This window comes from Watersipora subatra, chromosome 5 (genome assembly GCF_963576615.1).
Source record: "Watersipora subatra chromosome 5, tzWatSuba1.1, whole genome shotgun sequence".
Taxonomy (NCBI): Eukaryota; Metazoa; Bryozoa; class Gymnolaemata; order Cheilostomatida; family Watersiporidae; genus Watersipora; species Watersipora subatra.
The window spans coordinates 54,034,734-54,060,051 of NC_088712.1; the positions used below are offsets into that span (position 1 = coordinate 54,034,734).

At 36.0% G+C, this 25,318-nt stretch overlaps 2 protein-coding genes across 3 annotated transcripts in view; both read right to left on the reverse strand.

Moving 5' to 3' along the window:
- Positions 1–2,224: 2,224 nt before the first annotated feature.
- LOC137396374 (barrier-to-autointegration factor B-like) lies at positions 2,225–10,215 on the reverse strand. The gene is made up of 3 exons (XM_068082626.1): positions 10,107–10,215; positions 6,126–6,256; positions 2,225–3,170 (listed from the first exon to the last, which is right to left on the reverse strand). The coding sequence occupies exons 2-3, from the start codon at positions 6,249–6,251 to the stop codon at positions 3,024–3,026; spliced, it is 273 nt and encodes a 90-aa protein (XP_067938727.1). The 5' UTR covers positions 6,252–6,256; positions 10,107–10,215; the 3' UTR covers positions 2,225–3,023.
- A 7,615-nt stretch (positions 10,216–17,830) lies between these two features.
- LOC137396243 (heterogeneous nuclear ribonucleoprotein U-like protein 2) overlaps positions 17,831–25,318 on the reverse strand; it is a 29,875-nt gene continuing 22,387 nt past the window's right edge. Inside the window, exons 16-21 of one of the 2 annotated variants that reach the window (XM_068082427.1) lie at positions 22,961–23,026; positions 22,043–22,158; positions 21,769–21,862; positions 19,773–19,872; positions 19,176–19,274; positions 17,831–18,204 (exon numbers count right to left, since the gene is read on the reverse strand). In XM_068082427.1, coding sequence (XP_067938528.1) covers positions 19,178–19,274; positions 19,773–19,872; positions 21,769–21,862; positions 22,043–22,158; positions 22,961–23,026 — 473 coding nt within the window. In that variant the 3' untranslated portion in view covers positions 17,831–18,204; positions 19,176–19,177. Of the gene's footprint in view, positions 18,205–19,175; positions 19,275–19,772; positions 19,873–21,768; positions 21,863–22,042; positions 22,159–22,945; positions 23,027–25,318 lie in introns of both variants that reach the window. The other variant, XM_068082425.1, reaches the window with a different exon arrangement.

A 25,318-nucleotide genomic window follows, 5' to 3' on the forward strand; every position in this document is an offset into this window, starting at 1 on the left:
CTAAAGCAAATATTAATAGCTCAATGAATATTAATGAAGAATAATGGCCTTGTATCAGAGTTTTAAAGCGTGAGTAACAAGCAATCGCTTTACTTGTGAGCTAATAAAACCAGCATAATACAGATGATTGCTCAGCATACATTCCTTAGAGGTTGACTTGCAACACAATTCACATTACAGTTATTTGGTATCATAAGGTTCACCATGTCTTACTCTGCTTTGTTGTAGATGCAAAATATGTGGAAATGTGTGTGTGTATTTATTTTCATCAACAGAAACAATACAGAAAAATAAACTGCATATTAGTAAATATATCAGGTTAAATACAAATTAGTGAGAAAATGAAAAGAGTATAGCAAAATTCACTCAACCTGAGCACGAGATAATGATGATGGAGCCATAGGTGCGCTGTAGCCCAGCTAATGTTGCGCAAGCCCCAAAAACAGCCAACAGCAGCAGAACAAAGGCAGGCCTCAGCCCACCCCAGTCAGAGAGACAGGGGATAGCATTTTACTTGTTTTTTAAAGTCAAATTTTTTTTCAATTTTCTTCAATCTGTCAGGTAGGTTATTCCTATAAAAGGTTGTTTGATATTGAATAGTTGTAATGTGATTACAAGCACTTAAAAGCTCAAAAATGAACAGTTAATCGTAGCCATCACTAGAACGCCATAGATTGGAATCCCTGTCCAAAATGGCTCAAATGGGACGTAGTTGAACATGATGGCTTCTGTTTACACTTTCATGCAACCTCATTCGCTGAAATACCTTCACAAATATATTTCACGCATTCAATAAAACCATGTCTATTGTCCTTACTCGTCTATTTTATTATCATCGTAATGCTGTTACTTAGAGCACTGCTATCTCAAAACCTACTGTAAAAATTCGTTTAATTTCTTAACCTTAGCTTGAAGGAGTGCATATCATCCTCTGATAAACATGCCAAGCCTGTTGATCACCTGTGATAGTCGAAAAATGCTGAAGAAGTTGTTACAGGCTTTCCGGTAAACCCGAAGTGTTTGTCATAAACTAGTGCTACAAGACGTTTTATATTGAGCCTTTTATTGGCCTTTAATTTCACATGATAACATCACGTCAAAACAATAACCACAATGTTTGAGTACGTCATCGAAATAAAGCGATTCCAAACTACGACATTTTCACAATGGCTGCGATTAACTGTTCATTTTTGAGCTTTTAAGAGCTTCTAACCACAAATTTTGCACCTACAACACAGCAGAGTAAGACATGGTGAACCTTATAATACCAAATAACTGTAATGTGAATATTGTTGCAAGTCAACCTTTAAGACTCTTCGGCACAACCTCCTTCATTACCCCTCGGGCTAATAACAATTGCTTACACGTAGAGCTGAAACTTTTAATGTAGTAGGGCATCTCATGAATGCTAAAAACCATCGTTTCCGAATTTGTGGTAGGTAACTCTGATAGGGCAGATATCTTGTACTACGCTAGTGGCTGGCATGAATGATGGGAAACTAAAAAGAAATTTAACTAGAAGGAAAGGCAATTTCTAGAAGTCAGAACCGGACGAGTGGTAAAGAAACAGCTATGTGAATTCTATCCAGTAAAAATGTTGCAAATAGGAATTGCTTATAACTTTAATCGTATCAACTAAAAGCCATGCAGTATTGAAACTGATGAAGCATTGTTAGTAGCAATGCTTCTGATAAAATTTTCTTCATCTTTTCCTCTGGGGCGACACTGTTCCTTTTCACTATTTTTTCTCTCTCCCAATTTTTACAAAAATTAATATTTGATCAATCTGTTTTATCATACAATATGTTGTGCAGCTGTTATCAAATGAGTCCAGTCCATCTAAAGATAGGAGCATGGAAAAAATAATCTAGAAGACAATGAGTTGTTAAAAAAGTCGAGCAAAGCCAGCATGCAACCTGTTCTAACCAGAATTACTCAAGTTGACTGGTGATAAGCACAGCACTCTGCATTTCACACTTTCTAGCAAGATAAGCTTGGCTACCAAACATGGCAATTACATATTCGTATATTGATAAGACTGAAAATGCTTTCACTCACCCATAATCATAAATGGCAAAAGTGGAGCAGTTGCAAGTGTAATGAACCAATCAGGAGTAAGCAATGAGTAAAACTATTTAGCATTACTTAATATGCACATTGAGTGATGCTTTCGTTATGATCAATTCTGTTTACCATCTCATAACAATTACCATTTTTACCTTGAAACTGCTCAAATCTAATATATTGAAGTTTATTAATAAAAATCACCAGTATTTTTGCAATGTAATTTTTCTTCTGCCTCATAATAGAGGAAAAACAAAACGTCTATCTGAATAGGAATAAAGTTTAATGAGTGAAAAGTGCAAATAACAAATGAATATTCCTGCAGATGTTGGAAATATATTTTAAGTCACTCTGTCATTGCGTAAACAGCATGATACCGTTGGTGCAGCTATCGGTTATGCTATAAAAGCCCCAACAACCACCTACACAAAGTTTTGGTGCAAATATAATCTATTCTACAAAATGACTCACTACGATAGCCTCGACTAATATGAACTTTGCAGTTAACAAGCTAAGTGGTTAACTGTTAACAAGTTAACTAAGCAGTCACAGGGAAACCTGCTATGACAGTGGTTTGAACACGCTCTGCATTAACAGGAGGGAACTGATAACTATTAGTACGATTACATCATACCGCACTGCACTGGTCATACAATGGAGAGTTTCTTATTACAGATTGAACTAGACCTATAAGCTAATTTTGTCTACGGGTAGCAAGGAGTAAAAAACAGCTCTCTAGAAATACAAAAACAAACTGCTAACAGTAACAGAGAATGTACAATATCTGAGTGTTATACAAGAGTGTTTATAATAAGCTTATGTACAATATCTGCCAGATTTCAACTATCTGAAGCATTGAAATGGGTGAGTCAGCAATTGCTGACCTGTCTATGCAAGGCAGCTGAATAAGTTAGCAAGCGAAACATTATGTGATAAATAATGAAGACCGAAGTGGAGGCCTACAGGTTAGCCTCACACCATTCCTTGAGACAGTTACAGCAATCTCTCGCTTGCTTCGAATTCGCTTGAATAGTCTCTTTTATCCAATCCTGGAATAACTCCTCATCTTTTTTCAAGAGCAAAAACTGTCCGAGTACGACGTAAGCCTGTAGCGAATGCAGGGCAAATATAAGTGTCTATACACATGAATTACAGGCTGCCAGTAACTGGCTTCACTTCCTTTTACTAAAGTAGTGTTACCGATAACAACCCATTTATAAAGAGCTATAGAAATATATTACCATACCACGCATACCTACAACGATATGAAATATGACAATATGTAATGGGTGATATGTCATGTTTCATGGGATATATCACATGTCATATATTATATGTGATATGTCATCCGTCATATCATTCATATGTGATGTCTTATGTCAGATCATATGTCATATGTTATAAGTATATGTATGACATATAACATTATGTCATATACATATGTATGACGTATAACATACGTATGACGTATAACATATAGCGTCAAGCGTTGCCATACATCAAATGCCTTATACCTTCATGTCATATGAAATCATATTTGATAGCAATGGTTGGAAGTATGCCTGCACACAATTACTGGCTTAAACTCGATTCAATGAAAAATATTTGCAATTTCCTAACAGAGCCGTGGCATTAGGATACAACTTTCTGCCATTGTCTTTCAGAAACAACGACAAACAGCTGATGCACTACTGTGTGTCATAGTTACCGTAAAACCTCTATTTGAATGCCATGGCGCTCTATGTTTCAACCCTTCTACTACAGTGGCGGTCTAATAGAGGCGGTATTCAAATAGAGACTGGCATTGTATTTTTCAAATAGCTCGTCAGAATTTTGGGAAGATCAATTTAACCCTTTTACGGGTGAAGCGAATGTCACCTATATTTTGCGCTCTTCTTCGGTAGGAGCGACATTAATCCTTTGGGATGCAACAAATTTGCTAACTTACCTACAACTTTTCATAGATCTGTAAGTAAATATGCATTGGGAATTCGAGAAATATCTCTACCAGTTAATATCTATTGCTTGCATTTAACCTGCGATGATATTATAGTCTATCTAGGCCCTGCAATCTGTTGGAGTGTTCAATTTTTTATTGCATTCTACAATTGAAGGCATATTTTTATTTTGCAATTATATTCAACAATATTGCATAAAAGCTCATTGCATTTATTGATATGTTTGCTAAGGTTTGCAGCATAAACCTGGCTTTTTATATGCATTAAAAAAGGAGTTATAAGTGTCGATCCATTTTAAGCCGAGGATGCTATCAAATAATCTGCAAATTTAGAAGTTTTACAATAATAATCTATCAATCGCTACAAATATATATATTCAAGAACAAGTGACATACGCGGACCATACTTATGATACAAGCAATAACAAAAATTAATATATTTGAAACAAAAACATTTGCATCGTTTGCTCAGCCAGTTGCGTTCTGATTGTTGCTTTCGATGAAACGACCATTTTCTTCCAGCTGCCCGATACCTTCACAATCACTAGCGTTGCACGCTACAAATTTTTGGGCTTCGAAGTTGTGGTTTTAATCGTAGGAATTAGGAGGACGTATTTATATGATTCGAAGGAATGGTCGCACTTGTGGTTAGTAGCTGTAGTTGTTTGACCCAGCTTTTCGCGGCAGCCAAATGGAGGTGGCATTCAATTAAAGGGTGACATTCTATTTTTCAAACCTTTCATGGTGACAGTCAAATAGAGGTGACGCTCAAATAAAGATGGCATTTAATTAGAGGTTTGACGGTATAAAGATTATATATACATAAATACGATTAAAATGGAGTAAAAAGATTTTACAGTGTGCTTCGCAACAGACATTCAGAGAGAATATTTTCAGACGATCAAAATCTCTCAATAATTCATGACATCCTTGGCAGAAAATACTTAGCGAGTGTGCAATGCAGCAATTTGTTTAAACCATAACTGCCACGTACAACTTTTATCATTTTTTCTAGGTTAATCAGACACACCGACTCCGATTTTGTACTCAAAATAAAGATTGATCCACAACTTTCAGAGTAATGAAGGTTTTTTAAAGCGTTTTAATATCGGTCTCGAAAACAACACAATCGGCACAACAAGCTCCGCCCATAAATATGTGACGTAACCTAGCTTTTTAGGAACGAAAATTGGGTATGTTTATTCTGATTTAGAATCATAGAGATGGGTGTCTTAAAACCCATTGTTATCGAAATTCCGCTTTCAAAGTCTTTTCTGAAAGGTAGATAAGCTATCTAACATTGCATATTTAAAAATAAGCTCAAAAAAGCGCCAAAACAACGCCAGCTTGTGATAAAATCACACTTTTTTGAACTCATTTTTCTCAAAGTTCAGCCTATTAAAAATCCTGTAACAACCTACGAGCGATTTCAAATAGTTTATCAGATGATAAAGATGGGTGTCTTGAAACCCATTATTATCTAAATTCAGCCTGTAAAATAATCTCAGTATTTTATGAACGGGAGATAAAGTTTATCTCCCGTTCATAAAATAATGACATCTTTATCATTCTAAATCAGACTAAACATCCCTAACAGATCTCAGAATAAATAAACTGTGTTTGAGATTTATTGCGCTATCATTTTAAGGGTATTAATTAACAATATTCTGTAGCAAAACCTACATTGCTGTGTGTTATAACATAGTAGTAGTAGACATGTTGATTTCACTTTCAGTCAAGTTTAAGATCTGACACATCTGAGTAAAATATGGGTGATCGATGGTTGTATATACTTCATTTGACGATTTATCGCCGACCCCAATTCCTTTTATTCATAGGTTTAACTAATCGAGCGATAAAACTGAACCCAAAAATCCAGTAAAAAAAAAGAATGATGAAATCTTCTGAACCACTAAGCAACTGGCTCCAAGATTGCTTTCACTTCACCATTGAACTTTAAACAGAAGTCTAGCGTAATCACAAAATGCCCACAATTAAAAGCGACTTCTGACATGAGTCTAAACGTCGATAGTCGCTTTTGACACCAACAGCGATAAGTCTACTGCGATAAGCCAAATTACTCAACAAACCAAGCAGTGGTTACCTGATCAAAACCTTTTTCTGTAAACCTTCCAGACAACACAGGCCCAATTCCAGCCAATTCTGAAACTGCCTTCTCACCCATTGGCTCAGCAATAAAGTTTCTATGTTTCTGAGAGGTAGACGACATTGTTTCTGCAATGTAAACAACTTAAAAGAGCTTTGGCAACTACATTTTTTGTGTTCTCGTATTATATGATGTGCGACGTTTTGCAACGATTAGTAACCAAGACCATAACACTACGCATTGTGGCAAATTAGTTTGAGTTTGATTTTATAATGGCTAAGGCCAAGATTTTATTTTTGAATGATCTAAATACATCGCCTGGCCAGGAGTCCTTCAGCAATAATAGTTGTTCCATTGTTTGACTAGCTATATTATAGTGTATAGTTTGCATTACAGCAATGAATTTGACTAGTTGTTATTGCACTCTGCAATGAATAAAGTTTAGTAGGGTCTAAATATCTTAAGACCACATAGTAATTATAACCATATCTTATTATAAAATGTGAGCCTAATTGACCAAGTGCTTGTCAAGTTGGTTCTGTATAAAATATATGAAAAAGCAATTTGCTTTATAATTGCTATGAAAGCTCTGGGCATTTCATGTCTTTAAAAGAGAGCTTTGTAACTAGATTTTTAAAAATTAATGAGAAATAATTTCTGAAGACAAGCATTTCAGACACTGCAAAGGTTTGTTATTATACAGAATTTCTTGTTCACCTTGCTAAGAGCTTCTTCAAGCAATGCAAATGTGTTATTGCCAAGCTTCGGTGTGGTACAATAAAAGTATGGTGGACTAAACACAAGGCAGAATTCAGCTTCGAAGAGAATAAGAGTGAGCCTCAAGCATGTATTAGATGCATGTATATCTCTTGCTTTTTTGCACAATGCTAAAAAACTATCAACTTACAAGACGGCACACACATGAATAAAATGTTTTTTTTGCACCTCCTCTCCCATCAACAATTCTTATTAAGAAATAACTTGCAACCTCACTTGGAAACCACCTAACTTACCAATCCCAATTGAATACAGCCAATCACAGTTGCTATAACTGTTGTGTCACCAAATGGCTACAACAAACTTACGACAAACATTTTTACATTCTTATATAAAGTTTTTCCAATTAGTATGGTAAGTCATCTAATACAGTTAGTACAGGTAAGCCATCAAATGTTTGAGTAACTTCTTTCGCATGTTCCATTAAGAAATTCGTCATTCTAAAAGAATTATTACAATTAACTCATTCACACCAGAGTGCCAGTTGACGCGCTTATTTATAACGTTGCTAGGCACCCAGCGCGAGTTACCTCGCGTCTGAAATTTACCAACTCCTTGCATCGTTATTTTTAAATTATAAAAGAATATTTTTGATTAGTTGGAAAGAAAAATTTCTGGCCAATCAGACAAACTTTAAAATATGCCTATATGATGTCTCTCGCAAAAGTTATAACCAAATTAGTACACCCATCTCAATATCTACCAAAACCGGAAATCATCAGGCCGACTTGAAATTTCATCGTTCGCGATAATTTTTTTCAACTCCAGAAGTAAATATGCAGATTCAGAAGTGGTAAAACATTGAAAGACTGCATAAATCAAATTAAAACATTATTTTTTAATGTTTCAAAGTATTCATTACCTTTCAATTTTGCCAATTTAAATCGTTATGCTCAATTAAAAATGCACTCTTCAGGCTGCCAGCCGTAGTCAGACTAACGTTATATTTCAGTTTTGATAGGATCATATTGATTCTTAGAGCTATCTATGAAGTCTGAAAAGTCAAGAGCAAAGTTGTTGAACATATCTTTATTATTTGACACATTTTCATGCACTTTATATGACGTTATATTAGTATAAAGATTTGTTATGCTTTTGTTTGAAGGATGATATTCGTGAGGAAAAGTTGGAAGTTGGAGCTTCATGATTTTCATGTTCATGACTAACTGCATATGTCTAAATAATATTCATAATTATCTATTGTATCATTTTATGTAATAAATAAGTAATTTCGGTCAAACTTTGTATATTTTGCAATTTTTATGGTGCAAATCTAACTTTGTTTCAGCAAATGACAATTTTTTCAAAATTGGAATTTTCCTGAAAGTATCTTTTTTGAGGTACGGATTTACAAAAAGGGATATGGGTTGTCTATATCACAGGTGTCCTTTAGCGGGATATTGCCGAAGCCGGGCCGTAGTCTACACACACAAAAAACAACAAAGGTCCACGTAGTTATGAGCAAAAACCAAAGTATCCACCCAAATATTTCACCAATCCAATGAGCAGCACACACAAAAACTAAACCAATCGACAGAGCCACCCATCATGTCAAAATATTACAAGTTTCAAGTCATGTCTTGCACAACTCACCTTATGGTTTATCAAAACTTGTCCCAAAGTCATTACTTTGAGACTGTCCAATTGCTGTTTTAGAAATGGTCGCCGCTGGCCTAGCCTAACGTCCTAATTCAACATCTCAGTAACTATCGGGGCACTGCTGAGTGCTCCCGAACTTTTTGATTCCCTCTTTTAGCAATGCCCCGATAGTTAAGTGAGATGTTGAATCAGGACGTTAGGTTAGGCTAGCGGCGACCATTTCTAAAACAGCAATCGGACAGCCTCAAATTAATAAGGACTTTGGGACAAGTTTTGAGAAACCATAAGGTGAGTTGTACAAGACATGACTTGAAACTTGTAATATTTTGACATGATGGGCAGCTCTGTCGATTAGTTTAGTTTTCGTGTGTGCTGCTTATCGGATTGGTGAGATATTTGGGTGGATACTTTTGCTCATAACTACGTGGACCTTTGTTGTTTTTTGTGTGTGTAGACTATAGCCCGGCCTCGGCTATATCTCGCTAAAGGACATCTGTGGTCTATATGAATGTAATATAATTTGAAAGAAGAGATTTGGCTGGTTCTTGTGAATTTTGAATGAGTAAATTGTCTCAAGGCTGTCTCCTGTAGTGGTAATTTGAATTACGGCAACTTTCTAAAAAATGAGCGGTATCTGGGGTTAATCGCCTAGAAATTAGTCGGGTGCGTATGAGTTAAGCCTTGCTTCTAGCACAAGTTAAAAATGGTGGTGGCAAAAAAAATAAAACTTCAGTCTAGTGGCAGTTGGCTTAATTAGGAAATGTCTACATTGAAATTAGCTAGAATTTTTTGCATCTATTTAATGGATTTCATGTTGAATTTATTGCAAGTAAAAATTTAGAGATTCAGTTCAGAGATTTTTCCTAAAAACCTTCGCTAGCAAAAGCATTGTGAAATTTTTTATACCATATCCGCTCCTTCACTATGCTCATGTTCATCTTCATGTTAAAGTAGAGCCTCTAGACCGCCCCGAGGCGGAAGGGGAGACCATCAGGATCAATTGGTAAAAAATGCAATGCACAGCTGAGCCAATTCCAAACGGTGATGTTAAAAAGTAGTCCAAAAAAAACGAAAAAGTAGCAAACTATGAACTACGAAATCTGAGTAACAAAAATGTAAGAGAACACAGCTCAGAAATATACCTAACACAGATACTACAAGAGTTGCGGTAGTACTCGTTGTCTAATAGTACATCAACAAAATGGAGGTTAAACTACCTACCAAACTTCAGCAGTTAAATAAAAATAGTATAAAGAAATACTTTGGCTACTTGTTATTCGGAATAGTAGTTCGAACAAGTAAATTAGTAGATAGACTGTGTAGCTAAACATTTGGTCATATGGCGGGTAACTTCTAAAACAACTATAGAATGTTGTACAACTTGCTCGCAGTAATCGGAGGATCAAAGATTACGATTGTGCTACTATTCTCGTGATAGAGTTGGATAATGGTTAACATTATACCCCAAGCTGTCCTATGTTGGTTTTCTTAGCTGTTTGTTAAAATGTTAAATTATTACTGTTCTTCAATACTTGACATTATATACTAGTTGCTTAGAGAGGTTTTACTGTATTTCTTTACAAATTTTGCAGAGTTACATACATTAAGCTGATTCAAATCCTTATTACCAAGATTAACTGGTATATTATTGTCAACGACAATATTGTTCGTAATACTAAACAGTAATTAGTTAGCGATCGACGGAAACGCGCGAAAAGGAAGTGCTGTCTGAGACAGTTATGGCTTAATATTCCTATCTTTTCCATGGGTTGCGGTATTATTCGTTTTTGAACACCCTTCCTGGAACCGAAGCTAAAAACAGATATTTTAGCGACTCCTGCTTATGCTGCGTTATGATAAGTACACGTATTATTACGCAGATAATGGTTTGCTGTTTAGAGTATTCGCTTAGCTTTATATTACAATTCTGATCTAGACTTATACTTTAAGCCAGGGAATATATTCTTAAAGTTTTGATGAATATTCTGGTGCTGAAACATAAATGATTGAGATAAACATAACCCAGAGTTAATACAAGAGAATGAGATTACAACTCCAAATACAAAGTAACACCTGATATGGTGACATAACTCTTAATTGTATTACATCAACAGGTTGGTTATTTACAATAACTCATTTACATGTACTGATGTACATGTAATCATTTTACTACAAGCATTGTCTTCAAAAAGCATTTGAGTACAGTTATCAAATAATCTACACAGCATTAGCAATTAAAAAATTAATTTTATTGAGTACATACTACTTTTGCTATTCAGATCATATAATTCAAATTTATTCTGCATAAATCTATTCAAAGTCATCCTTTCATGAAAATTTTTTTACTTACGTGAACTTAAACTGAACATAAATTGATCATTTTTATACATGTATTGTATATTAGGTACTGTTACAGTTCTTAAAAAAGGCTTTTTGTAATTAACAAAAGAAAAGATAATTGTTATAGTAAGAATGTAAGCAAATGGCATTTCCATCAGAAATTTTTTAGATGAATATGGAGAAATTATGTTTTGCATAACTAATCCGAATCCACACAAAACATCAGTGTCGAAATTGCTTTGTTATTTTATTTTATTTTGACTATGTTTTGTATCTAATTTTGCTTAGCTTGTGGGAACTAATTTGATTATTACTGGTTCAGGTACACCTAAAGGTGTTGAGCTATTATATAAGCAATACTGATATTTACCGGCAAAAGTTACTTCTTTACTCTATAAGTCAAACAATTAAAATACACAACTAGCAAAATTCTAGACAATAATATTAATGGCAAAATGTTAAAATAGCCAATAACAGTTAAGTTACACCCTTACTCGAACGGTCATTCGTGTTTCCTTGCTCGGTCCGTGAGTCACACGGACTGTCCGGCGGAGTCCACGGAGTTGGACAGTCTACAGTCACATGGAGTCCGACTGTCAAAACTCACAGTCTAGGACTGTGAGTTTCGACAGTCAAACTTAAGTCATGACAGTTCATAGGTAAAAAGTTTCAGAAGGTGGTGGAAAAACAAGATTCCACAGGCAGGAGAGAGAGAAAAGCTTCTCAGCAGGCAGAGAAGAAAGGGCTAAGCAGACCCCCGGTAAAAGAGAGAGGCTGAGTTTTTGGAGCTGTTCTCTTTTATAGTTGTCTAGCATGTAGTAAGGCTAGCCTGTGGGAGTAGATTAAGTGTTAAGGTTTAATGCTTTATGTCAGGTGTGCAAAGATAGCTTGCTTGCGTAAGTCTCCAACTGGTGTACCCGATGCAAACATGTAGGGTAGAGCACGTGACTTACTCTTGGTGTCTAAGTCGTGTCTAGCTGAGAATGGCAGAACTGTATATGTGTAATCATCTGATTCATCTCCAGTGTTTTTTTGGTGCTTCTCTTGCAGGTCGATTGACCCATTCTCTGTGATGAATTCCTAAGATCCTGGAGTTTCCAATTTGCTTGTGGTTGCTTTTCCAATTATTGGATCATTTGAAGTTTTGAACATCATACTGTTAGTGTGTATTTTGTGGATTGGGTGTGTATTTGTAGTCTGGCTTCATTCCCTGTTTGTATCTTGTCTTGGTGATATTTCCATACAACTAGATTACCAACCAAATTTAATAAAATATTAACTTTTTATGCGGAGAACCTTGTGGGAAGAAAGGACAACTCTGATCTTGGAGCTTGCTATTCGATTACCTTAGCCGAGGCCAACCGAGTGCACTGAACCCAATGTTTCCTATACATCAACTTGGAAAGAGCTGAAATGAACTCGCTTTCTCTTCTGAAGACAACAGATTGCGCTGTATCTAACTGAAAATACAACCTACCGGACCCAACAGGATGAAGTGGAAAACAGCTCACTGTTCTCAGCTAAAGCTAACAAAGTGTACTGCACTTACCACTTACCACTAGCTGAAATAACCCATCAGACTCAACAAGAAAGAACTAAGTTAGTCTTTGCTACGTTGTACTAATGTACTAATATTCCTTTAGCTGTACTAAGAAAATCCGCAAGTTCCTTCATCGAATAAATGATTTGCCTAATCTTACAAATCAAGTGTCTTTTAAAACAATAAAATACCATACTGCATATGCGTATAGTGATCCATACTGCATATACATATAGTGATCCATACTGCATATACGTATAGTGATCCATACTGCATATGCGTATGGTGATCCATACTGCATATGCGTATATTGATCTATACTGCATATGCGTATAGTGATTCATACTGCATATGCGTATAGTGATCCATACTGCATATACGTATAGTGATCCATACTGCATATGCGTATAGTGATCCATACTGCATATGCGTATAGTGATATATACTGCATATGCGTATAGTGATCCATACTGCATATACATATAGTGATCCATATTGCATATGCGTATAGTGATCCATACTGCATATGAGTATAGTGATCCATACTGCATATGAGTATAGTGATCCATACTGCATATGCGTATAGTGATCCATACTGCATATGCGTATAGTGATCCATACTGCATATGCGTATAGTGATATATACTGCATATGCGTATAGTGATCCATACTGCATATACATATAGTGATCCATATTGCATATGAGTATAGTGATCCATACTGCATATGCGTATAGTGATATACGTATATTGCATCACAATTATGGCATTTAGCTTAATAGTAGTTGTTTGATTTATTTACCTACATAAAAATTCTCATAGCGTATTTATAAAAAGCAATCATGTAATAATTAAGTTAAGTTATACAAAAAATAAGCACAATTAATGTCTTTGTAAAATCGCAAATAACTAAGAACAACATTTATTCTATTAACAAAACTATTGATTGACTTTTTAAAATAAGTGTTAACAAACATGGAACAGAAAAGCCATAATAAAATTCTAGTAGCTAATAACTGCAAAAATAAATGCCTTCAATATTTAATACCTTTTAAAGCATGCTCTCACTTATAGTTTTTTTTGACTGCTTGATATACAATTAAATATAATCTAGACTTTTCCTATACACATACGATGAAGTGTTGTGGTTATAGTCATGCAATGTGTACATTTGCATTACATAGTCGCATCATATAGTGTGCTGTAGTAAATAGCCATACAATATAATATGTTGCAGTTCATAAGATACAATATAATATGCTGAGTTACCTAATTGATGTTCAACATATGTAGTGTGTGATGGTATATAATCATACAGTATAGTGTCTCACTCTTGCTGTCAGCCGTTTCGACAATGTCTGTCTTATGAGTTAGGCTTTATCGATGACTTCCACGCAGCTCGGTTTTCTGTCTCCTTTTGATACAAGTTTGTGTCTAGTTCCCTCAACTTTGTGTTACGCTTCGCTACATCTTTGTGTATCAGTCTGGGTCCTGATTTTTCTTTCCTTCTGGAGTTGTGAATATAATAATTGTCTTGGTAATTGCTCATGACTCATCCTGTGCACATGTTTCAGCCATCTTAGGCCATTTTTTATTAGAATGTCTGCCACGAATGATAGGCCAGCCCATTTTGGGATTTCAGTGTTCTTGACCTTCTTTCCAGGTGAGATTCATTATGCTGTCGTATGTAGTTGTCTCAACATGGCTGTGTGCAGCCTCTTCACTCGCGTTTGGTATAAGCCTACTGTCCAGGTCTCAGCTCCTTATAGTAGGGCTGTTAGGATTACAGCTCTGTATACCTTACACTTGGCTCGGATGGTTACATCCTTGTTCCTCTGCAAGCGGTTTTGAATTTTTTCAAATTAATCACTGACAGTTTTAAGTCTGTGACTGAGCTCTTTATCAATCTTGACATTACTGGATACAGTACTACCCAAGTATCTGAAATCTGTACAGGGTGTGGGTGGCTTGTTGTCTATTAGAATGTCTGTAGAATCAGATGGCAGATACAAAAGCTTTGCAGGTTGATACAAACATTCTGTTTTCTTTGTTTATCTTCAGGTTGAACTTTAATGTCGCTCTTGCAAATGGAGCTATAAGCAGTTGCATGTACTCAGCTGGGTGGGCAACCAATCTTGCAAACGGAGCTATAAGCAGTTGCATGTACTCAGCTGGCTGGGCAACCAATCTTGCAAATGGAGCTATAAGCAGTTGCATGTACTCAGCTGGCTGGGCAACCAATCTTGCAAATGGAGCTATAAGCAGTTGCATGTACTCAGCTGAGTGGGCAACCAATCTTGCAAATGGAGCTATAAGCAGTTGCATGTACTCAGCTGGCTGGGCAACCAATCTTGCAAATGGAGCTATAAGCAGTTGCATGTACTCAGCTGGCTGGGCAACCAATCTTGCAAATGGAGCTATAAGCAGTTGCATGTACTCAGCTGGCTGGGCAACCAATCTTGCAAATGGAGCTATAAGCAGTTGCATGTACTCAGCTGGCTGGGCAACCAATCTTGCAAATGGAGCTATAAGCAGTTGCATGTACTCAGCTGGCTGGGCAACCAATCTTGCAAATGGAGCTATAAGCAGTTGCATGTACTCAGCTGGCTGGGCAACCAAATTGCTCTCATCCGCGGACATCATCTCACTGACAAGAAGCTTGGATGCGCCTGAGAAGAATTTGAACTGAAAGACTTCGAAGAGGTTGACGATGTATCGTGTTTGGATGTAGACTCCTTTGCTGTTCTTTAAAAGTGACTTCAAGCATAGCACCTAGATGTAGTGAAAAAAGGGTTGGTGCCAAGACACAGCTTTGTTTGACACTATTTTCTGTGAAAAACTTCTCTGAAGCATGACATGCTTAGACTATTTGAGCCCACATTCCCTAATGCAAAGATCTTATCAGGTCTTAATAAAAACGAGGTACAATGCATATTTTGTTCTAGACATTTATCCAATTTGTTATGTGCACATACTATACAGTGTACTGCGGTATATGCTCATACAATATAGTATACTGCGGTATATGCTCATACAATATAGTATACTGCGGTATAGGCTCATACAATATAGTAGGCCTATACTGTGGTATATGCTCATACAACATAGTATACTGTGAGATATAATCATACAATACAGTGTACTGCGGTATATGCTCATACAGTATAGTGTACTGTAGTATATAATCATACAATATAGTGTACTGTGGTATATGCTCTTACAATATAGTGTACTGTGGTATATAACCATACAATACAGCGTAATGCGGTATATGCTCATACAGTATAGTGTACTGTAGTATATAATCATACAATACAATGTACTGTGGTACATAATCATACAATATATTGTACTGTAATACATAGTCATACAATTTAGTGTAGTGTGAAACGATCACACAACATAGTGTAAGGTGATACATAAAATATTTCTCATAATTTGTCATCGTTGTATACGTCCAGCTAAAGCTATTAATCTCAAAATAAAGAATTCTATTGCAGATTTGATCTCAGAACCTCCCATTCACCAGTCCGACACCCTACCAATTTAACCACGCGACCATGATACATTCACTAGGTGATATAAGTCACTATATGGGAGAAAATGCGCTAGCTTCCGGTCACGCGGCAGTCATGAGAAGCCATAGCTCTTATTGATAAGCTTACTCAAATTATTCATCGGCAATGTACTAGGCTAATAACAAGTGGGAGGCAACTCTTATTACCTCTGATTGTTTAGAGCTGATTTTTAATACCCAGGCAACGCCAGAGGCACAGTTAGTCATACAATATAATGTACTGCGATATATAATCAGTTTAATGTACTGTGCTATATATTCATACGATATAGTGTAACGTGTTATATATTCATACAATATAGTGCAGTGCACAATGCTATACAATCAGCCTGGAGATCATGATACATTCTCTCAGCATGTTCAAGCAATCTCAAATTCATCTGAATGAGCAAGGCTGTAGTGATATTTCTGCTTTTCCACTTCAAGTACATATTTTCTTTTAGGTTGTATAGTATACAACTAGCATGATCCATAATATAGTGGTATTTAGTATACCATGTACACTAAATACCACTATATTATGGATCATGCTAGTTTTCAGTCGAATATAACAATTTCGCCAACAAATTTTATTTCAAAACATTTCTTCTGAATACAGCTAATTTTTCTGTTGCATTTACCTGGACTAAGCGAGAAAAGAGCTTGAGGGCTTACTAGGATTTAACATTAGCCATTCTATTAAATGCTCCGTTACAACCATAGACCTATTAACTATACCATAGACCATATTAACAACCATAGACCTATTAACTATAGTTAATAGGTTTATGGTTACAACATATTGGCAGGGTTGTGACCACTGGAAGAAATGTAACAGCGCATTTATAAGTATTCACTGATGCCCAGATGTAAATGCATCGCTGTGAATTTTTACCGAGATACCAATGTATGTAGATGCATTAGCAGTGTACCAACTATAGTGAGCATGTCACAGGCATGCAGTATAATGGCATCGTGTACTTTTGCTGCCAAGTGTTGTGCTTGTTGGTGTTTGTAGCATGAAAATGCATTTAATTAAAATGTTGATTGACATGGCAGTTACAGCTCTAAATCGAACACTTTGCAGAACACACAGCTCATGATTACAAGTTACAAGAGTTTTCTCAAGGGCTGGAATCAGCACTGTCAGATTTATTTGCTTATCCCACCATTAACACAGCTAATCATGAGCAGGTAGGTACAGGAATCAATCAGCAAAAGTAGACAACTCGGATTGCCGACAACCTTGCTATATGGCACAGCAGGGAAAACTTACATTTTGGTGAACAAACAATATTGACTGTTTCCACAACCTTGACTAATATTATATTAGTCAAGTATATTAGCAATACACTTCCAAAATAGAGTCTTAAGGAAATTTGCCAGCCAACCTATGACCAACATTCTGTTCTATATCGCACAAACTAGTTTTGCTTATACAAAAACTTGTTGGCCGATGTACAAATTTGCCAAGTGGATCGCACTGCACAAGCCATGTGAGCTTAATTGAGACGCTCATGCTAATTAGTTGTTCAAAGATAATTACCCAAGACAAGTCTCCATTTCAAAAGACATATTTTTCAAACAGCTACACAACTGACAAATAAGGATTCAGATTATAAGGACCAACAGGAAGTTGTAGCTAACAAATACAGTCACTGTTAGCGGCTATAAAACACTAATTCCTTGCTTTAATCTAACGGATGTTAAATTGATTGAGAGATGGAAAAATACAAACGGATGCATTTGGATGACTTGTAACGCATTTCATTTAAACAGTGTCATTGCAATGACTTTCTAGCCTTATTGTAACACCATTTACATGAAATTTATGAGTAACATGATAGGAGTGAAATGATAGCGTTATGCCTCTGCATTAACAAGAAAGATGTTGATTCGAGATCCTATATTTTACAGTACAAGAAAGACAATGATACTATACAGAATTGCAAGTTTTGAACTATGTTTGTCCAATTTCTATACATGAAATGGTTCTGTTATGATTTGGGGCTTGAGTTGAACTTGTAATGTTTTTGTATGCTCACAACTCCAAACAAGAACATAACGGTTTCAACGAAAGTCCTGAACCATGACAAAACCCAATATTAATAAATTGATCTATTTCATTAGAGTACTAATATGAAAGTATCAGAGCTGCTCCTGATGACCCTAATTATTTTATATACAGCGAGTGCAGCATCGCAAGAGAGCCAGCAATCCAGGGGAGCATGTAATTTAGCTGAGCACATCTTTTGTGTCCATACTCTAAAAATAAACAGAAATGACAATAGAGATATCAATAATACTTGTATTGACACACGATACATATGACATTAACTCTTTCACTGCAACAGTAACTTTTTCTACCAGAACATAATTAAACATTCTGCTAAAAATTAATTCTACATTCAAATAAATTGTCACAACATTTAAGCCACAAGATTTGTGAAAAATATACTTTAATACCAAATAAATTTGCATTAGAAATTACACCAATTTATGACATTAAAAGCCACAAATGTGTTGCAGATAGGACTCAGACACTTCTTCCCTACTTCCATGAGAATGTCCGGCTCAGACAAATTATCCATATTACTACAGCTTACAGCATTGTTATTACTGTTAAAAATATGATAATTCCTCTCAGTAGTACTATTGTTTAATAAAAGTCACAAGTCCATTGATCTGCAATTAGTGAAACCTGTGTAGCTGTACCAGACTGGTCATTGATAAGAAGAAATTGCAACATGAAAATATTACAAGTAATATTTTCAATTAGCAAGTTTGCTAATTAGAAGTTTGGTGCAAAGGCTGGTAAAGCAGTATCACATGGCTCTTGGCCATACGCCAACACTGAGAGTTAGAAGATAATTAAAAAACAAATTATAATTGACTGACTGAGAACTTTCTAGTAAAGATATACAGGTTTTCAAGGCCAGTCACAAACTTGCAAGAGTGTGCATGACTGTCTGCATGAGATTTAGGCTAGCAATGCAATTTCCACCAAAAAGGATGTACATACTCAAGAAGTCTGACAAATTTACACACTGAAAGCAAATTATTCTCTACAATGAATGATTCTGAAAGAGACGGCCTACTGAAGGCCACCAGAGAATAGCAAACAAAAGAATGGCATAGAACCAACTAATTTCAACATTAAACTTTTTTACTTTATTCTACAGAAATTGTCATATAAACAAAAACAGAAGCAGCAACAGACATTTAATATTACCAACCTTTATCTGCCGCCATATCCTCCATAACCGTGGCTCCACGAAGATCCACCACCGTGTCCACCACTCCCCCAGCTACCACCACTACCATAGCCGCTACCTCTATACAACATAAGTCACCAACATAATCACATTTCCAAGCAGCAATTAGTTTTGTTATTCCTAAAATATCTTACTATTTAGCAATTTATATTTAGCTAAATGTTAGCCAACTAATAGATGCAAGCAAGATGTAGAAATTTCTAAAGCTATGTTAGCGAATACATCAACTGCTGGAACAATCTGTATGAAATCTGGTTTTCAGCAATCGATCATATAATATTTCTATAAATTTTTCTAGGATGGAATTTACTAATTCAGTTGTCAGTACTGATTAATTTTATTACACTGTTAAGTGTACAATACCTGCAGCTATGAAGCGCCAAATGTTGGTGGAGGATAAATATGTGAGCAAAATGTTATGAAACTTTTTCTACTCTAATAAATATAGAAAGTACCAGAACAAAAGACAGACTATGGATACGCATACTATGTTCTAGCTATCATTGCTGTCACAATTATGCTTGTACAAGTGATTGCCGTGCTAGCATAATTACATACCCCTGGTATCCTCCTTGATTGTAACCACCTTGTCCATAGCCACTGCCCCATCCCCCTTGACTTCCATAGCCTTGATTCCCTCCATAGCCTCCCCAGCCACCTACAGCCAACAAATAATGCTCAGAATTTCTCAGTTAGAAAGTAGCAGGTTAGCAAACAGCTAAGATGTCAACGTTTGTTTAAAAGATGAAAAACTAAATTTATTCATTGACGAGTAAATGGATGAACGAATCAAATGGTATTGGATCAAGCGTTTGTAAATTTAATATCTTTAAAATCTTGCATTGAATGCTACTGTCAGTTCAAAGATTACAAGTGCCTGAAGACCAGCACTTGCTAAACTAGTTTCTATCCATTGAGTTATTTCATCAATACTTCTTTAAATATCTATTGAAAAAGCCATATGATAGCGTCATATGACGAGTTCGTTCATCAGATTCAAGATGTTAATTCTGTGCAAGGTTAATTGAATAATCTCAGTACATTTACCAAAATTATTCAACTTTTGGAGAATTTCCAATGAAACTGCAGAGGCCTTAATTACATTTGCCTCGCAGTTGTCAAATAAAGCCAAATTTTACCGATTTTCTAGCAAATAAACAGCTTCGAAACCGCCAATGACTCCATTATAAACTTGTATGACTGCTACTTTTTAATACATGTAATAAGAAAACTGGCACTTCTTACATAATGTGAACCAAGTATTCAGTTTTGCAACGATTTTTTATGCAAAACCTATCAAAGAGACAAAATACAGTAGACGCTCTTATAACGTAAATTCCAAATAACGCAAAAAAATTATGCAAAGTATTTGCTTCGAAATACGTAAAAAATTCTATATGACGTTAAGTATCAAGTAGGGGCAACTTCTCATATAAGAATTGAAAGGTAACATAACATATCTTCCCGCACTCGTGAGAAAAACGCCGTACAAATAGTGTTATATTTATTATAGATACAACTTCCATGACATTTTGGTTCGTCGACAAAACAGAGAATAGGTACCTGAGCAATTGTTAATAAAAACTTAAATCGATCGATTGGTGCAGGTGTTACAGCGTTGGTCTACCAATCTGAATGTCACGAGTTATAGTTTATCAAAAGTTATCTTTTATTCTAACCTTGACCCCCTGGATACAGATAGACGACGCACAGGGAGACACATCACTTTTTATAGTAAAAAATATTGGTGTTTTGCTTCATTGTAGACATACCCTATAAAATAATCAGTATTAGCTTTACTTTGCTGTCTAGAAAAAAATAAACAAATCGTTGTAAATGGACGGTGAATATGCGCACTCTCATCAAATAATCGTAAAATTACCGCAATCATAGTTTATAAAATCAAAGAAGTTGATCAGAAAAAGAGACAAGTTGTCGACGCTCACTAATAATATTACAGTTATGATACAGCCAACAAAAGTTGAAACTAGTTTTTTCTCTTTTTGTATGGCAAAGGGGTGAGTTTGGAGAAATCTAGGAATGCATTAGGCAATTTACATGTATTTTACAGTTTGTATAACGTAAATGTTTCCGGAACGAATTATTCATGTTGTAGGAGCATCTAATCTATATTTCATTTAACTCTTCTAGCACTAACTTTTTATGCGCATTTGTCAAAAACATCCGCCTTTGTTTCCCTTTTTATTTTTTTCCCTACTTTTTGTATGACGAAAAGATCTTCCCTTTTTACTATCTTTAACGATAGCAGTTCATCAACTATACATGATATATGCAATGGATTCCACATATCTAATTGTTAAACTTGTACTGCAGAATGCTGTTTAATCTATTCTACTCACTAGTATGAAATAAATCTAGTAGGCTTCAAAACATGACTCAAACAGAAAAATAACTTAGGATAGCAGAAGTATGAATCAAGTCTTAAAGTAAATGTCAAATAATCGAGAAAACTGGACGGTACAAAAACACATTTTTTTTACAACAAAAGGGATCTCTGCAAACACTGTTATACAGAAAGATCTGCTTTTCTTACCTCCTTGGCCTCCCCAGCCACCACCCTGGCTACCGTATCCACTTTGGCCATAACTCTTCCCATAGCCTCCACTTCGGTAGCCGCCTGGTCCACCCTATGGTAAATCAGAACGACACAGTTCAGGAAAAGAAGTATGAGTGGAAAAAGGGTATATGATACAATAGTAAATCTAACAAATTACCAACCATTGTTATGCAATTACTGAAGGAAGCAAAAACATGAGTAGGCAATATTAATTAAGAGAGGATATGAAGGACATGTAGATGAGACTTACCTTTGGATAAGGCCCACTATAGCCGCCAGAACCTTGATAGCTCCTGTATCTGTTATCATACCCTCCTCTGCCCTGGTTATAGCCTCCACCATAGCGATTACCTCCTCCATAGTAACCTGAAAAAGATCGAAATAAGTAATAATTCTCTTGAGTCTAATATGCTGCCCTTAAAGTGGTCCATTGTTAACTCAGTCTGATATTTCCATTTATATGAAGTTACAAAAAAATGCTTCGCCATGAGATAGTGCAGAATATAGATGACATAAATGTTGCTTTTTCGCTAAACGATTAAATCGCTTCACGTAATTATGTCCTGGTTTTATATCGAAAACTGTTTTTCCACCAGTATTCTTAAATGTGTAGCTGCACTCCTCGATTTTTCACACTTTGGGTGACAATGCCATAAAATTCAACGAATGAAGAAATAATGGTGCGAGGGAGAAAGATATTAGATACTTTTACAGCTAAACTTAAGCCTGGTTTCCATATGACAGCGCAATGATCGTGCGCAGCCCAGTGATCGTGCGCAATGCATTTCTTGGGCCGCGGATGCAGTGTTTCCATATCGCGCGTAGGCGTCATGCTTGCATCGGACAGGGTGGATAAGTTCCTTACTTTTTCGTTGGAGAGACATATTTCTTCGGAAAAACAGCCCTCCGTTGCGAAACTGCGCTGTCATATGAAAACCAGGCTTACTCTTTGGTACGTTAGACCGAATTCTTCGGAACACAGCCCTCCGTTTTTAATTGTGGGATAGGTTGAAAAGGTCTAGCGGTGTATTGTGGGATACATCATTGCGCGCACCCATCGCAAGGATCCATTCTGTTGGATCCTTGCGATCAGCGTACACACATCGCACGATCGTCGTGCGCCTTGCGCTGTCATACGGAAAACAGGCTTTACCTCTGTTATAGCCACCTTGATAGTCTCTCCTGCTATCATAACCATCTCGTCTGTAGTCATTTCTAAACCCGCCAAAGCGATCTAAAATACACGCAACATGATTTGCACAAACAAAAACAAAATGGCTGGTCGACAAGCTTAGCGAAGAACAGTGTAGATATTAACTGTGCATAAAATTGATGAGGTCTGGCTGATGAGGGGTCAGGTCACAAATTACTACCTGACACAAAACAGCAATCGTAAGCACGACGATGTCAATGGTGTCACTGAAGAACCACTGAAGTCACACACTGGTGTCAATGAAAGGAGTAGTGGCTATGGTGGAGCACAATGCTTTAAGATTTGCATTTAGATATGTGGACTTTTCCTAGAGGTTAATGTCTATCGCAAATTTGGAACGACCTTAAAAACTGGAAAACATTTTTTACAAAAAACAAGTGAGTATCATTTTGGAAATCACTGGAAGTACTTTAGCAAGTGTTTTTAATACAACCGAAAGCTCAATCTAGTGATAAATTGGCCTATCATATCTTGGGAAGCTGTCATCAACCCATAGATACAAAGAGCTTTGGTAAATGTTTACTCTATGCAGTATCAATTGGTTTCACACCAATGAACCCTAAAGCACTATATTCTGGTGGGGTTCCACAGTGGGCATATTCATAATTTTATGTTAGTGGTGACCATCTTTGGCTTCTTGAAACACCACAAACCGACATAGGAGCTGTGCGTAACCATAAACTAATAGACCATCAACAAACTATTATATTACCAGAATTGGTCAAATTACGATTTTCATGAAAAAACCAAATACATTGATGTTTGCCATTACAAAGCGTTTTATTATGAAAACTTATATGATAGCCATTTGCATTGTGGTTAAAGCACAAAAATTACATAATCTTTTTATTATATATTTCAATACATCAGTCTTGGCATTCGAATGAGCCTATATTCAATACACAAAGAATAATAGAACTATGAAAAACATGGTGCCAAAAGTATGTCCTGCAAAAAAACACTTGGTTCAGATTCTCAAAATGTGATGTCACAATTATTATTTAGACTTAGGTAGTCGATCCCTTTCGCTGCCATTGAGGCTGCGCTTTTCTGTGACAATCGGTGCTGTTAAACACCGGGAGCGCTAATAATAAACTAGGATTCTAGATAATCAACAATGCCCGGGATCGGGCGTTAGCACGATCCCGGGCATTGTTGATTATCTAGAATTATCTATATAGCACGACCAATACAAACACATGTTCTGGGTTAATTAATTATGCTTCAATAAATGTACTGTCGTTGATAAAGGTAATGAAATCACATCAATTAAATTGTGACCTGCGGTTGCGTGGCACTAGGACTACATGTCAATCACTTTCGCGAGATCACGCAATGATTGAAACTAATTAGTCTCAATGGCGACCCTCAACATCACAATACAATGAGAGGGCTAGTGCATAATATCATCGGAAAACATAGTATGGTGCTTAGAATCTGAGTTATTTATCATAGAAATAATCTGTACATAAAGAGCTAATGACACCGATTCCCTTGTCATCTTAATTGGTTCTCTAGAGTTGTTCTATCTTCGCCTGACACTAGCGTCATTATCGTAGTTCATAAATATAAGCGGTAAGCAATAAAATAGGCGGTAAGAGCACACAACACCGCATAAGAAAATTGTGACGTCACAATTTCCGAGCCTATGCCAGAAAACATTTCTGCGGTAGAGCTCTGGGGAAATCCTATAAACACCAACCAATGTCTGTCTCACCATGGCAAACAATAGCTCATTCGAAAGCCAAGACTCTGATGTATTGAAATATACAATAAAAAAATTATGTAATTTATGTGCTTTAACGCGAGATGTGATTTGCAAAATTATTATGACAACATACAGTGCTGTCAGAAATTATGAGACCACCCAATAATTCTCGCCTTTGTTAACTTTGCACCTCTGCTGGCACCATATTAATTCATTCATTTGCCACATATTGTACATCATTAGATGCAGAAATTTCTCCTTGTTCTAGTAAAGTAAATCAGGAGTCTTTCATTGTTCTTTTACAGCATTGGTGATAGAATTAGTGTCATCAAGTTATCTCTTCAGTGTCCGACCACATAGCTTGTTAGTGGTAAAACGTGATGTCATCACTATGTGTTGTGCATTCTGTAATCTCACAAAGTCAAATAGTTTGGCATAAAAAAATAAAAAATGAATTAAATAATAAAATGAATAAAAAAACGAAAATATTTTTTCGTTTTTTTATTCATATCAGTTGCATATGCCTTTCGATTGAGATAAAAAATAAGTATGGATTGTTATGTGATGGAAATTTGCTTAATATTAATCAGTAGAAAACTCCGCAT